Source organism: Gigantopelta aegis, chromosome 15, assembly GCF_016097555.1.
Source record: "Gigantopelta aegis isolate Gae_Host chromosome 15, Gae_host_genome, whole genome shotgun sequence".
Taxonomy (NCBI): domain Eukaryota; kingdom Metazoa; phylum Mollusca; class Gastropoda; order Neomphalida; family Peltospiridae; genus Gigantopelta; species Gigantopelta aegis.
This window is the reverse complement of record NC_054713.1, coordinates 28354934-28372046: the sequence shown is the minus strand read 5'-3', so window position 1 is coordinate 28372046 and position 17113 is coordinate 28354934. Positions and strand designations below refer to the sequence as shown.

At 41.6% G+C, this 17113-nt stretch overlaps 1 protein-coding gene across 1 annotated transcript in view; it reads left to right on the top strand.

Moving 5' to 3' along the window:
• Window positions 1–14242: 14242 nt before the first annotated feature.
• The window catches only part of LOC121390527 (glutenin, high molecular weight subunit DX5-like), a 29364-nt gene continuing 26493 nt past the window's right edge, over window positions 14243–17113 (top strand). Inside the window, exon 1 of the mRNA XM_041522361.1 lies at window positions 14243–14716. Coding sequence (XP_041378295.1) covers window positions 14437–14716 — 280 coding nt within the window. The 5' untranslated portion in view covers window positions 14243–14436. The remainder of the gene's footprint in view (window positions 14717–17113) is intronic.

Below are 17113 nucleotides of genomic sequence, written 5' to 3'. Positions count from 1 at the left end.
CAATCTGAAAAGAAAAATATCTTTGAGACTTATTTTACTAAATCATACATGTTTCAAGAATTAATGACTAATTAGCACAGTTGAAAAGATAAATATCTTCAAAACTTATTTTTTGCATAATCATGAAATTAAAAAAAAAAAAAATTACGATACGAATAGTGCACATTGAATAATCAATCATCGGCTGTAAAATGTCAATAAATCTAGAACTTGTCTTTGCACAGTCATTCAACTGACTTTGCGGTTAAGCATAACTCTTTTTTTATTAAGAAATATCAAAAGTACTTTTGGCAATTCGTCGTAAAACAGCGATAAAAGGTTTAGCCCCGTCATTCCAATAAATTGCCTCATCTATAACAGCTGTCAGTGAAAAAGCGATATTGCTAATATACCGATATTTACCGACGAAGAACAGAAGATATAGCCATCAGTTTTCTGAAGTAATAAGAAGAAAACAAAACACAAATTGATATCCCTGTTGTAATTTAAAAACTGATGTATATTAAAGAGACAGATCCTAGTTTCAACCCGTGAAAATTAACACTAAGTTTATTTAATCTACAGACCTGTAACACATTTGGATAAAGATACAATTGAGTGAAACACGAGTCTGTAACTTTGAAATGGTGAAATACCTTCTAAAAATAAGACTAAAACTCGACTCCATAACTGTTACTTCTCGGAAGCACGTGCGTTTTTAAAAATATGATAAATGCATTTTGTGATATTGAAAACACCAGGAAGACCACAAACACTTCGAATGTACGGAAATGGATAATCTAAACCATAAAATCTAAGTAAAGTATGATTTCGGTTATCAAAAAAACGGCTCTAATAGTCAAAAATATGTCATAATGTTTAAAAACTAGAGTATGTCCCTTTAAAACCAACTGTTACATCAGTTTCGAACTGAGTGTCATCCAGAAAGCTTTCTTAACTACGGTTAATTGGGCGTCCATTTTTTTAATTTTATTTTTGGTGCCAGATCGAGTGGTTAAACTTGTCAAATGCCGCGCGAATCGGTGCAGGAGGTTCGATTCCTGTCAACTGACACTTTGTGCTTTCAAATATTATATTTCGAAAGTATAATCATTTCTGGAGATGAACGCTGGTATCCAGAATAATTATTCATTTGTGAACATTAAACTAGAGATAAAATGTTTTAGTTTTTTTTGATATACGTCTTTTGATCGTTAGAATATTTAGATTTAAAAAAAAAAATTATTATAAAAAAAAAACAAATACATATATATACTACTCAAAAGAATTTAAGGGTCAAAAATTTATAACCAAATAAGTTTCAGAGTGTATTAGATTGATGATGTAAACTACACCAATTTTTTTTTTTATTGTTCCATATTTACAAAAAAAAACTAATAAACGTCACTGTATACAAGAAAGTCACATGACATGCTGTCAAAGTTGAAGGTTGTCAAACATGGATTTTACACATTAGAACATTCGTTTAATAGTGTGTGAATCCACCCCTGGCGCGAATACACTCGACACATCGTTGCCTCATGCTGTTGATCAGACGTCTGAATAACTCGTGGGGAATGGCCTGCCACTCTGCCATAAGAAGTTGACCCAGATCATGAAGGTTGGCCGGAGGGGCATGGTTATCCCGAACTCTCCTGCCTAATTCGTCCCAGGCGTGCTCTATTGGGACCAAGTCAGGCGAATATGCTGGCCAATCCATCCTGGCGATACCTTGTTGTCTGAGAAAGTCCGTTACCACCCTGGCGCGGTGGGGTCTGGCATTGTCATCCTGCAGAACTGCCCCGCCGCCAATCTGCTGAAGGCCTGGGAGAACCAACGGCCGGATAATCTCATTTAGATAGCGGATTCCATTCAGATTGCCATCCACCACATAGAGGGGGGTCCTGTGGTGGATAGAGATGCCGCCCCACACCCGGTGACGTTGTCTAACGTTAACGTCAGCGAAACGCTCCCCAGGACGTCTGTAGACACGAACCCGACCGTCGTTAAACTGGAGACTAAACCTGGACTCATCAGTGAACATCACTCGACCCCACTGAACACGTTGCCACCGCAGATGAAGCGTACACCAGTGACGTCTGGCCGTTCTGTGACGTGGTAGGAGTGGTGGTCGAACAGCCTGGCGACGGCAGCGTAGATTATTGGCTCTCAGACGATTGCGTATGGTTTGATCAGACACTCGAGTTCCAGTCGCAGTCCGCAGATTGTCACGTAATCGACGTGCAGTGGTTGTGCGTTGACGTACAGCCATATTGGTGATGTAGCGGTCCTCTCTATTTGTAGTGCTTCGGGGTCTTCCCGAACGTGGACGATTTCGAACAGAATTCGTTGCTTGGTACCGTTGCCACAGTCGGCCAACGACACTCTGACTGACACCAAGTCTCAGAGCAACATTTCTTTGCGTATTTCTATCCTGAAGCCAAGCAATAGCCCTTCCTCGATCTTCGATAGTCAGTTGAAGTCGTACCATTGTCGAATTTGGAGTGTGCACCGTACACGAACGCAAGCTCCAATTATACAGAAATTCAGCATTGGGAACATGGAATACACGTGCAAAGCGTGCAAATGAAGCGCTTTGTGAAAAAGCAAGTTATTGGCACTTAGCAGACCTTTCGCTTTCGCCCTAATTTACGTGCAAATGTAAGCATGTTTTCGCCATTAGAACTAGTCGACAGTGTCAATGACAGTGGATTTTAATTCATTTATGGGTTGCTTAGACCCACTTTCGTCAAAATGGAACAATACCATGCGTGACATTATGGTCTAGCTAATATAATTGACATTCAGAAAATAATGTCGAAAATATCGTCTGACCCTTGAATTCTTTTGAGTAGTATATATACATACCAGAGACAGTAAAAAAAACGTTTGTAGAACAAGGTATTAAAAGCGATGACAGACCAAATATTTCTACTTTACTTTTCCATAGAAATCAATGTGCTCTAGCGGCGTCGTTAAATAAAAAAAACTTTACTTTTTTTTTACTTTTCCATATAATCGTTGTTGACCTCAATGCATTTGACCCAAGCTACCGATTCCACCATACAAATCACTTCTGTCTGTCCCATCCCTTGCTAAGAGTGTACATCAAAAATCTTGATTTTGAAACAGATATTTTTATCGACATCAGGGCTTTATAATAAATCTTAATAAATATTTAAGTGGAACATGCACATTTCAAATGAGACAAGTAAAAAATGTCTACAGGACGCGTTAATGTCTAGATTTTTTTTGTTTTGTTTTTGTGTTTTTTGTTGTTGGTTTTTTTTTCTTTTTTTATCCCACTACCCCTTTTCTTTTCTCTCCTACTTGAATTTCATGTCATTTTTTTCCCCAACCTAGCCACATCTCCTATCTTTCAACTCCTTTCGCTGTTCACCTTCACATCCCAGCCCTTGTATCTCCAACCGCGACAGGTGCTTGTCTTTTGTGGCTATTCGTGCCACACATCTGCCATTCCAGGGGCGGATCCAGGAATTTTAGCGGGGGGGGTGGGGTCCAGTCTTGAACCTTTGAAGGCCCCCGCCCCCCCTCGATAGGAAATTTTCATATTTGAAGATAGCTTTAGATGGATTTTGAAGTATATTCCCGTTGTCAAGATCAACTCTCTGGTCAATCCGCGTCTGCATTCTCCATCAGAATGTCTAGAGTTAATGTACAGCAATCAGTCATTTCTGTTCTAGTTTAAAAGAGTACACTGGTATCAACACATCCACTAGTGTACGACTTGTATGTATGCTCATGAAGGTGTTGATGTCGGATCGTTTAGTTTGTCTCTGAACGCAGAATTCACTAAATAACGAATGTGACGTATTTTCTTATGAACAAATAAAATTTTACACTCCAAGCCGTGTTATTTGTTGTCTGTAATTGGAATCAGTAATATGGTGGGCGGTATATAAATACAGCTTACAGGCCCGTAGGGGGGTGGGTGGGGAGTGGGTAATTTGTTTACCTTTTTTTTTATATCTCGACTGAATGTAAAAGTTGTGGCGAGACTAACGGATCGTGATTAACGGCGAGAGTTACCTTTGAATCATGCCCCCGGACCCCCCAAATAACTCGCGCATTTGGCGCTCGTTCACACACACACACCCTCCCCCCTCCAGTAATGTCCACCATGCTACGGGCCTGGCTTATGAGCTGTAGATGAGTACTCGCCTGAGGTGTGAGAGGTTACAGGCTCGATCGCACTCTATTGACCTGGGGGGGGGGGGGGTGTCCCAACACAACTATCCCCCATAGACTGGTACACCAAAGGCCGTGTGTTCTTGACAGTGGTATCCGTGCGTACAGTCCAGGAAAGTGCATATAAACAAATCATCATTTGCTGTTTTATCGGTAGGAGTAGCCTGTGTAGTGGCAGACGGTTTTAATTCTGTCTACCGGACTCAGTGGTGTCGTGGTTAGGCCATCGGGCATGAGGCTGGTAGGTACAGTGTTCGCAGCCAAGTTTTAACGACTCAGTAGGTAGGTAGGTATGTGTAAGACCACTACACCTTCTCTCTCACTAACCAGTAACAACTAATCTGTCCTGGACAAACAGCCCAGATAGCTGAGGTGTGTGTCCAGGACAGCGTGCTTGAACCGTAATTGGATATAAGCACGAAAATAAGTTTAAGAAGAATAATTATGTCTGTGTCTATCTCCTTGTTTCTGTTTCTTTATCTCCCTGTATCAGCCTCATACTCTCTCTCTCTCTCTCTCTCTCTCTCTCTCTCTCTCTCTCTCTCTCTCTCTCTCTCTGTCTATGTCTGTCTGTCTGTCTGTCTCTGTCTCTCTCCCTCTCTCTTTCTCATCTGTCTCTCTCTGTCTCTCTCCCTCCATCTCTCTCTCTCTCTCTCTCTCTCTCTCTCTCTCTCTCTCTCTCTCTCTCTCTCTCTCTCTCTCTCTCTCTCTCTTTCTCCATTCATTAAGTAAAATTAAATAATGGTGGGCTATTTCCAAGGGCGAAATCTCAGTCGGTAGATAACAAGCCTGGAGTACCTGAGTAGAAAGATCGAATCCTCTTGGTAAACCCATTCTCTGATTGTTTTTCCCGTACTAAGCACTGTCCAACGACTGACATATCAAAGGCCATGGTATGTGCTGTTGTGTCTGTTGTAAAATGAAAATAAAATACCCATTGCTGCTAATGGAAAAAATGTATCGGGTTTCCTTTGAAGACTATGTGTCACAATTACCAACTGTTTGACATCCAATAGCCGATAATTAATTAATCAATGTGATCTAGTGGTGTCGTTAAATAAAACAAGCAAACTATATATATATATAATTTTTTTTTAAATAATGTTCGTGCTTATATCCAATTAATGTTCAAGCGCGCTGTTCTGGACATACACTTGCGCTATCCGGGCTGTCTGTCCAGGACAGTGGGTTAGGTGTTAGTGGTTAGTGGTTAGTGAGAGAGCAGAGGGTGTAGTGGTCTTATATCTACCTACCCACCGAGTCGTTAAAACTCACTCTGGGTGGGAACCGGTACCGGGCTGCGAACCCTGTACTTACCAGCCTGTAGTCCGATGGCTTAACTGCGACACCACCGAGGCCGGTGAACTGTATCTGACCTAGTTCCACGTCACACCAAGACGTGGCCCTGATCACGTTTTGAACGTCGTCACTGGTGCCTCGAGACATGAACGCTGTACCGTGGACATCTTCACACAGCGTGACGTCATGTACTGACTCACTCAAAGCACGTTCTAGAATATGCGACGTGTTGGGGAGTTCGAGCGTCTTCCGATATCACATCACGTTCATTTTAGGTTTGGCATACCACCCACCCCCCCCCCCCCCCCCCCCCCCCCAAAAAAAATAGCCCCCCCCCCCCCCCAAACCCACACACACACACACACACACACACACACCCCCCCCCCCCCCCACGTTCTGAAATCAGAGGACCCAGACGTAGCCCAGTGGTAAAGAGTTCGCCTGATGCGCGATCGGTCTAGGATCGATCCCCATCGGTGGGCACAATTGGACTATTTCCAACCAATGCTGCACAATTGATGTAGCGAATGATGTAGTATGTACTATCCTGTCTGTAGGATAGTGTATATAAAAGATCGCTTGCTGCTAATGGCAAAGAGCAGCTCATAGAATGGCGATAGCGGGTTTCCTCTCTAATTATCTTTGTGGTCCTTAACCATATGTCAGACGCCGCGTAACCGTAATTAAAATGTGTTGTGTCATTCTTCTTGAAGCGGGACATATTCAGGACGTCGAGCGCTCACGAACAAATTGACTGGAAAGAAATGGTTTATTTAACGACGTACTCAACACATTTTATTTACGGTTATATGGCGTCGGACATATGGTTAAAGACCACACAGATATTGAAGTGGTGCGGGGGGGGGGGGGGGGGGACCGCTGTCGCCACTTTATGGGCTACTCTTTTTCGATTAGCAGCAAGGGATCTTTTATATGCACCATCCCATAGACAGGACAGCACATACCACGGCCGTTGATGTACCTGTCGTGGAGCACTGGCTGGAGCGAGAAAATTGACTGGTACTATTATCTTCTATAACATCACATTCATTTCTGGTTTCTCACAAAAACCAGTCTAACGAGTAACTGCCACCGCTCACCATCCGGAACGTGCCTCTGATGACGTACTGTGCTAGTATGCATCCATCCCTTATTTCACCTACAGCTGTCAACGGTTACATGGCTAATTAACACCTAAAATATTGTATTACTAAAATAAGGAACGGGGCTACTGTTCGGGGAAGGGGCGGGGAAGACAGAGCTTTATTATTAAAACTTGGAAACTTGGAAAAAGGTTTAACGTGTGCATTCAGAGCAAGCTGTTGTAGCGCACGCCTGTCCTGGGCACAAGTACCGGCCTCAGCCGGTTCCTCCGTCCTGGACAGGAATCATTAAAACAGTTATCTGGTCTTTTATGCTGGTCGATCTACTCGGTATTCCCATCTTTTTCGCAAAGGGCGGGACGTAGCCCAGTGGTAAAGCGTTCGTTTGATGCGCGGTCGGTCTAGGATCGATCCCCGTCGGTGGACCCATTGGGCTATTTCTCGTTCCAGCCAGTGCTCCACAACTGGTGTAACAAGGAAGGAAATGTTTTATTTAACGACGCACTCAACACATTTTATTTACGGTTATATGACGTCAGACATATGGTTCTGGTGTAACAAAGGCCAGGGTATGTACGATCCTGTCTGTGGGATTGTGCATATAAAATATCTCTTGCTGCTAATCAAAAAAGAGTAGCCCATGAAGTGGCGACAGCGGGTTTCCTCTCTCAATATCTGTGTGGTCTTTAAACATATGTCTGACGCCATATATCCGTAAATAAAATGTGATGAGTGCGTCGTTAAATATAACATTTCCTTCTTTCCTTTCCGCACCTGCTTCTACGAGTTCATTAAAATAAAACTTAATACCCCGAGGTATAGATATTTATTTTAGTTAACTACTGCCTCTACCGCTAATGATACAAATTATTGGTACAGTGAAGCCCCTCTGAACCGGAGTTACGTGGGAACAAGTAAAATAAAAAGTCCGAATTTTAGAGCTGTCCCGTTTTAAAGGGTTTGTAGATTACGTAAATACAGCTCTGGCGATTATGCCAAGGTACTTGTAACAACACTAATATTATTACTACGATCATTGTCCCAGGCCTTTTATTTTTATTTAATTTTCGTGTTCATGCACGCTGTCCTGGGCACACACCTCAACTATTTGGGTTGTTTGTCCATGACAGAAGTTAATGGTTGGTTGTTACTTGTTAGTGAGAGAGAAGTCAGTTTACTGGCCTAACACCTCGGGCTCCCCATTAAGACGTGAAGCTCGTAAAGGAAGGAAATGGTTTATTTAACGATACACTCAACACATTTTATTTAAGGTAACATGGCGTCGGACATATGGTTAAGGACCACACAGATATTGAGGGAGGAAACCCGCTGTCGCCACTTTATGGGCTACTCTTTTCGATTAGCAGCAAGGGATCTTTTATATACACCATCCCACAGACAGGATAACACATACCACGGCCTTTGATATACCAGTCGTGGTGCACTGGCTGGAGCGAGAAATAGCCCAATGAGCCCACCGACGTTATCGGTAGGAGTAGCCTGTTTAGCGGCAGACGGTTTTAATCCTGTCTACCGGCTTCGGTGATGTGGTTAGGCCATAGGACATGAGGCTAGTAGGCACAGGCTCCTCCCACCCAGAGTGAGTTTTAAAGACTCAAAAGGTAGGTGTAAGACCACTACACCATCTCCCTCACTAACCACTAACAACTAACCCTCTAGCTAGCTGAGGTGCGTGCCCAGGACAGCGTGCTTGAAACTTAATTGGATATAAGCACGAAAATAAGTTTAAGAAGAAGAATTATGTCTGTCTATCTCCCTGTTTCTGTTTCTGTTTCTCTGTCTCTCTGTCTCTCTCTCTCTCTCTCTCTCTCTCTTATGTCTCTCTGTCTATCTCTCCCTCTCTCTCTTCTGTCTATCTGTTTGTCTGTATGTCTGTCTCTCTCTCTCTCTCTCTCTCTCTCTCTCTCTCTCTCTCTCTCTCTCTCTCTTCTGTCTATCTCTCTTCTGTCTGTATGTCTGTCTCTTTCTGTCTGTCTGTCTGTCTGTCTGTCTGTCTCTCTCTCTCTCTCTCTCTCTCTCTCTCTCTCTCTCTCTCTCTCTCTCTCTCTCTCTCTCTCTCTCTCCAGGTGGACCGGCCTCGGTGGCGTCGTGGTTAGGCCATCGGTCTACAGACTGGTAGGTACTGGGTTCGGATCCCAGTCGAGGCATGGGATTTTTAATCCAGATACCGACTCCAAACCCTGAGTGAGTGTTCCGCAAGGCTCAGTGGGTAGGTGTAAACCACTTGCACCGACCAGTGATCCATAACTGGTTCAACAAAGGCCATGGTGTGTGCTATCCTGCCTCTGGGAAGCGCAAGTAAAAGATCCCTTGCTGCTAATCGGAAAGAGTAGCCCATGTAGTGGCGACAGCGGGTTTCCTCTCAAAACTCTGTGTGGTCCTTAACCATATGTCTGACGCCATATAACTGTAAATAAAATGTGTTGAGTGCGTCGTTAAATAAAACACTTCTTTCTTTCTTTCTTTCTCTCCCTCCATCTCTCTCTCTCTCTCTCTCTCTCTCTCTCTCTCTCTCTCTCTCTCTCTCTCTCTCTCACACACACACTCCAAGTGTCAAAATTACTATGTTGGACACCAACATGTCGTAGCTTAAAACTGTGTGTTAAGATGTTTTTTCATATTAATTTTCATTCCATTCATTAAGTAAAATTAAGTAATGGTGGGCTATTTCCAAGGGCGAAATCTCAGTCGATAGATAGCAAGCGTGAAGTATTGGGGGTAGAAAGATCGAGTCCTCTCGGTAAACTCATTCTCTGATTGTTTTTCCCGTCCTAACCACTGCCCAACGACTGGCATATCAAAGGCCATGGTATGTGCTGTTGTGTCTGTGGTAAAATGCTGCTAATCGGGTTTCCTTTGAAGACTATGTGTCATAATTACCAAATGTTTCACATCCAGTAGCCGATGATTAATTAATCAATGCGATCTAGTGGTGTCGTTAAGCAAGACAAACAAACAAACCTTTTTTTCTTTTCCTTTTGTTTTCGTGCTTATATCCAATTAATGTTCAAGCACGCTGTTCTGGAGACCCACCTGTACTATCTGGGCCGTCTGTCCAAGTCAGTGGGTTAGTTGTTAATGGTTATTGGTTAGTGAGGGTGTAGTAGTAGTCTTACATCTACCCATTGAGTCGTTAAAACTCGCTCTTGGTGGGAGCCGGTATCGGGCTGCGACCCCTGTACCTACCAGCCGTATGTCCGATGACCTAACCACGAAACCACTAGTTCCAGTCGCATCAAGAAATGGCGCTGATCACGTTTTGAACGTCGTCACTGGCGCCTCGAGACATGAACGCTGTACCGTGGACATCTTCACCCAGCGTGACGTCATGTACTGACTCACTCAAAGTCGCTGCACTGCGCGCAAGCACGTTCTAGAATATGCGACGTGTTGAGGAGTTCGAGCGCCTTGTGATATCACATCACGTTCATTTCAGGTTTGGCATACAACCCCCCTCCCCCCAAAAAAAATAACAACCCCAACAACCCCAACAACCCCCCCCCCCCAAAAAAAAAACCCACAAAAAATACCCCAACAATTTGTCGAGCGCACGTTCTGAAATCAGAGGACCCAGTCGTAGCCCAGTGGTAAAGAGTTCGCCTGATGCGCGATCGGTCTAGGATCGATCCCCATCGGTGGGCACAATTGGACTATTTCCAACCAGTGCTGCACAACTGATGTAGCGAATGATGTAGTATGTACTATCCTGTCTGTGGGATAGTGTATATAAAAGATCGCTTGCTACTAATGGCAAATAGCAGCTCATAGAATGGCGATAGCGGGTTTCCTCTCTAATTATCTGTGTGGTCCTTAACCATATGTCAGACGCCGCATAACCGTAATTAAAATGTGTTGCGTCATTCTTCTTGAAGCGGGCATATTCAGGACGTTGAGCGCTCACGAACAAATTGACTGGAAAGAAATGGTTTATTTAACGACGCACTCAGCACATTTTATTTACGGTTATATGGCGTCGGACATATGGTTAAAGACCACACAGATATTGAGGTGGTGGGGGGGGGGGGGGGACCCGCTGTGGCCATTTTATGGGCTACTCTTTTTCGATTAGCAGCAAGTGATCTTTTATATGCACCATCCCATAGACAGGACAGCACATACCACGGCCTTTGATGTACCTGTCGTGGAGCACTGGCTGGAGCGAGAAAATTGACTGGTACTATTATCTTCTATCACATCACATTCATTTCAGGTTTTTCACAAAAACCAGTCTAACGAGTAACTGCCACCGCTTACCATCCGGAACGTGCCTCTGATGACGTACTGTGCTAGTATGCATCCATCCCTTATTTCACCTACAGCTGTCAACGGTTACATGGCTAATTAACACCTAAAATATTGTATTACTAAAATAAGGAACGGGGCTACTGTTCGGGGAAGGGGCGGGGAAGACAGAGCTTTATTATTAAAACTTGGAAACTTGGAAAAAGGTTTAACGTGTGCATTCAGAGCAAGCTGTTGTAGCGCACGCCTGTCCTGGGCACAAGTACCGGCCTCAGCCGGTTCCTCCGTCCTGGACAGGAATCATTAAAACAGTTATCTGGTCTTTTATGCTGGTCGATCTACTCGGTATTCCCATCTTTTTCGCAAAGGGCGGGACGTAGCCCAGTGGTAAAGCGTTCGTTTGATGCGCGGTCGGTCTAGGATCGATCCCCGTCGGTGGACCCATTGGGCTATTTCTCGTTCCAGCCAGTGCTCCACAACTGGTGTAACAAGGAAGGAAATGTTTTATTTAACGACGCACTCAACACATTTTATTTACGGTTATATGGCGTCAGACATATGGTTCTGGTGTAACAAAGGCCGTGGTATGTACGATCCTGTCTGTGGGATGGTGCATATAAAATATCTCTTGCTGCTAATCAAAAAAGAGTAGCCCATGAAGTGGCGATAGCGGATTTCCTTTCTCAATATCTGTGTGGTCTTTAAACATATGTCTGACGCCATATATCCGTAAATAAAATGTGATGAGTGCGTCGTTAAATAAAACATTTCCTTCTTTCCTTTCCGCACCTGCTTCTACCAGTTCATTAAAATAAACCTTAATACCCCGAGGTATCGATATTTATTTTAAGTAACTACTGCCTCTACCGCTAATGATACAAATTGTTGGTACAGTGAAGCCCCTCTGAACCGGAGATACGTGGGAATAAGTTAAAAAAAAAATCCGGATTTTAGAGCTGTTCAGTTTTAAAGGGTTTGTAGATTACGTAAATACGGCTCTGGCGATTATGCAAAGGTACCTGTAATAAGACTAATATTATCACTACGATCATTGTCCCAGGCCTTTTATTTATATTTAATTTTCGTGTTCAAGCACGCTGTCCTGGGCACACACCTTAGCGTCCACGACAGAGGTTAATGGTTGGTTGTTACTGTTTAATGATAGAGGCGTCGGTTTACTGGCCTAACACCTCGGGCTCCCCATTAAGACGTGACGCTCGTAAGGAGTAAAGATCCCTTGCTGCCAGTGGCGGATCCGGAAAATCCGTTATGGGGGGCCCCCATTGACATGAGGCGGAATGACAAGGGAACTTTGGAAGAGGTTTTGAGGGGGATCGTAAAAAAATAAAATTAATATATAATAAAATTATAACTGTAGCAAAATGTAGCAAGATCCGCCTCTGGCTGCATTAGGGAAAATATAGCGAGTTTCCTCTGACTACGAATCAGAATTACCAAGTGTTTGACATCCAAATAGCCGATTATTAATTAATCAATGTGCTCCAGTGGTGTCGTTAAACAAAACAAACTTTAACTTTAATAAAGCGAACCCAGTCACACGAGGGGCGGGATGTAGTCCAGTGGTAAAGCGCTCGCTTGATGCGCGGTCGGTCTGGGATCGATCCCCGTCGGTGGACCCATTGGGCTATTTCTCGTTCCAGCCAGTGCTCCACAACTGGTGTAACAAGGAAGGAAATGTTTTATTTAACGACGCACTCAACACATTTTATTTACGGTTATATGGCGTCAGACATATGGTTCTGGTGTAACAAAGGCCGTGGTATGTACGATCCTGTTTGTGGGATGGTGCATATAAAAGATTCCTTGCTGCTTATCGAAAAGAGTAGCCCATGAAGTGGCAACAGCGGGTTTCCTCTATCTATTTATGTGTGGTCCTTAACCATATGTCTGACGCCATATAATCGTAAATAAAATGTGTTGAGTGCGTCGTTAAATAAAACATTTCCTTCCTTCCAGTAGCTCGGGGACGATGGCTTAACATCTACTTCACCAAGGCTGGTATCCCAGACATGTTCTACCACTGACTTGTACAATAAATATTCACCAGGGTACACTGATTTAATAATAATGTGTGTCTTTGTAGATGACTATGGTTACAATTTTCATTACTATCACACAGATAAGAAAGCACATACCACGGCTTTTGATATACCAGCCGTATGTTTGGTAAGGTTGGGGGGGGGGGGGGGGAGAGGGGGGGATAAAAGAATATGGCCATCGATGGGATTCGACCCTTCGACCCAAGCACCTGGGGTTCTTTTCAATGTAAGAACTCCGGGTGATGCCAGAGTACCGTCGAAGTAGACATAATTAAAGACTGCACTTATTTCTCTTTTAAACATGAAGGGCCGAATTTACGGAGCCTGTTTTTCTTAGACGCCGTTATTTAAAGGGATAGAGCCTAGTGTCAGCCTGTGAAAATACACACCAAGTTTAGTTAATCTACAAACCCGCAACACACATTTGGATAAGATTATAACACAGAGAAACTAAAGTCAGTGATATTTAAACAGGGAAATACTGTTTAAAAAATAACTATAGCTTATCTCGATAACCATTACTTCTCAGACGAACGTGCGATTTTAGAATTATGAAAAGTGCATTTTGGGGTATTACAAAACCCTGGTTCACCAGAACCACTTCAGGTGTACGAAAATGAATATCTAAATAATAAAATGTAAATACTTCTAATTTAAATTATCAAAATCGGCTTTAAAATGAAAAAATACGTCGTAGTGTTTAAAAACTAGGGTCTGTTACTTTAAGCATTGTAAATGTATGTAGTTACACGCGTGTGAGACATAAACAGGCTTTGTAAATTTCTAGAATTGCAACCCATGGCTATTATCTAACGCAGGGGCGGGTAAAGCGCTCGCTTGATGCGCGATCGTTTTAGGATCGATCCCCGTCGGTGGTTCCATTGGGCTATTTCTCGGTCCAGCCAGTGCCCCACAACTGGTGTAACAAACGCCGTGGTATGTACTATCCTGTCTGTGGGATGGTTCATATAAAAGATCCCTTGCTGTTAATCGAAAAAGAGTAGCCTATGAAATGGCGACAGCGAGTTTCCTCTCTTAATATCTGTGTGGTCCGTAACCATGTGTCTGACGCCGTATAACCGTAAATAAAATGTGTTGAGTGCGTTGTTAAATAAAACATTGCCTTCCTTTCCTTCCTTATCTAATGCAATACTTGGTCATGTACACTCATCTTATCTCGCTAAGCCTCCAGGTTTGTGTCCCCTGTTAAATAATTTCACTATTTTTAATGTTATGTTTTTTTAATCTGTATTTGTCATAAGTGTTAACGAAGACCAGCGATTGATGGCCACTCTTAGCTCATCAATCAAACATGTCAGGCCCATAGCGAAAATTAAATAATTTTAGTTAACCCGGAAGTGTCCCAGCAGCAAATATCCGGTGATAGGGTTTCTTTTTCACTCTTGCATTTGTCTACTGGTGGACGTCCCAGCTTTTGGGGCGAGAAGTATGTTAGGAAACATTTGTTAAACTTTCCATCTGAGCAAGAGTTTTAGAAGAAAAAAACAGAAGAGTTGATTGGGATGCGATCATTCAGGATGGAGCCAATACCCATACTGTTCGTTCTTCTTATCGTGGTCTCGCTATGTCCAATAATGGCGTTTCCACAGGGGCAGCTGATCTTTTCGCAATTCAGAGCTTTCTACTGTGACAGGCCCGCCCGGACGAGAATGCCCATCCACTTCTGTGGAGGAGGTAACAACCCAATTGCCTGTCAACCCATGGGCCAAGGGCGGGGCCAGCCGCGAGTGCCCTACAGATTACGAGTCCGCGGATTAACTTACTGGGATCAACCCATCCAAGGTTTGTACAGTTTTAGTTTCACAATTCCGTATGAGCCGGGGATAGGGAAGGGGTTTGTTCCTCCCTCCCACTCCTTAAAGTCCAAAACATTTACTTTCTTGTTCTACTATGTGCATTTATATAATCCAAAAATATGCTGTGCCCACCACCTCCAAAATTATACACTATAGAGCGTGTACCCGTGCCTCCACTTAAGGACCATTTTGACTAAACCACACTTGTAAATACTTGTTCTTCTTCAGCGTTCGATTGGTTGTATTATATCCTTTGTCCCGTGAGAGTCGCCAAAAGGGAGGTCAGGCGTAGATCTTTTGCAGAGCCCCACAGCTTGGCATCCATCGTAGTACTCACAGGCCAGATTTGTTGCATCTCTCTGACATTACTTGTAAATCACGTAACAGCAATTATAAATCCCGTAACAACAATTGTAAATGACCTAATAACAATTGTAAATGACGTCACAACTGATAAATCACGTAAGAATAATCGTTAATCACATAAGAGCAATTGTAAATCATGTAACAGCAATTGTAAATCATGTAACAGCAATTGTAAATGACATGGCAACAATTGTTAATCTTGTAAAAATAATTGTAAATCACGTAACCACAATTGCAAATGACCTGACAACAATTATAAATGACGTGACAACAATTATAAATCACGTAACAACAACTGTAAATCACGTAAGACTAATTGTAAATCACATACCAACAATTATAAATCACGTGTACAAGTTTATTTATTGCCTTAAGTTTTACAGCTCATCAGCATACACAACAAATACATGTCTATATACAATATGCACATTATAATGGTGGACAGTGATTTTAACATAATATTGTAAATGTCAAAAACACAATACAAACTTTATATAACTATACAATATAAAACTAAATTAAATCAAATTTTTTCTTAAATTATTTGCCCGAATTAAATATTTCCCAAGGTTATTGAGCTATTTAAAGTTTTCAGTAGTTCGTAGTTGAATTAGCTTAAAAACACTAGGTCGTCTGTAATAATACGCCTAAATAAATTTTGGTCTCCGATCATTATATCGGTGACATTGCAGTATAAAATGGAATTCATCTTCGATTTCGTTGGAATTTAGAACAATTGTAAATGACGTAAGATCAATAGTAAATCACGTGATAACAATTATAAGTCACGTAACAACAATTGTAAATCACGTAAGAACAATTGTAAATCACGTGAAAATAATTGTAAATGAGGTTGCAATAATTATAAACCACGTAACAACAATTGTTAATCTTGTAAGAACAATTGTAAATCAATAAAAACAATTATAAATCACATAATAATAATTATAAATCACATAACAACAATTATAAATCGCGTAAGAACAATTGTAAATGAGGTTGCATTAATTATAAATTACGTAACAACAATTGTAAATCACGTGCTAACAATTGTAAATGAAGTCGCAATAATTATAAATCACGTAACAACAATTGTAAATTGCATAACAACAATTATAAATCGCGTAAGAACAATTGTAAATAAGGTTGCATTAATTATAAATTACGTAACAACAATTGTAAGTCACGTGATAACAATTGTAAATGAAGTTGCAATAATTATAAATCACGTAAAAACAATTGTAAATGAGGTTCTAATAATAAAAAATCACGTTTCAAGAATTGTAAATAACGTAACAACAAATTTTAATCTTGTAATGACAATTGCAATTAACGTAACAACGAAAACAACCGAGATATTGAAATTTGGACATTAAAACACATATACATAATATAGTTTTGCTATAATATTTCATTAAATAGTGTAGAAAACTTAATTATGTGACATGCAATATTCAAATTAGAATGTGGAGAATTAAAAAACAAAGGGCAGCAACTCTGTATTGACAGTATATTATTGGATCATTGTAGAACATGTTTAACTTTCCTCCTAAAAGTACACGCGTACACACACACACATGCATGTACACACGCACGCACACACACATCATGACGAACAGACAGTCATTTTCAGTTTCACATCAAACCTTAAACCACTATGAGATTACTTTCAAATATCATATTAAATTACAGTAATTTTAATGGCTCTCGGCAAAGGCATCCATCAAATAAATACACGCATAGACTATCTGTCAATAATCGCAGTTTCTACCTACACTAAGGTTAGAGACGTAACTCAATTCGTAGATTACACAATATATTTATGTTATTTGTGCAGTCTAAAATTTAATTCAGTTTTGTGTGTTTTATACATTTGTACAGTATAATATAAACTATTTTACAGTATATTAATTGCATTCGGTGTTTTATTATTCATATGGTTACTTGCAGAGTATTTTTAACTAGATACTGTTTAACGAAGGGCGGATCCAGGTATTTGGGGAACATAGACCAACTT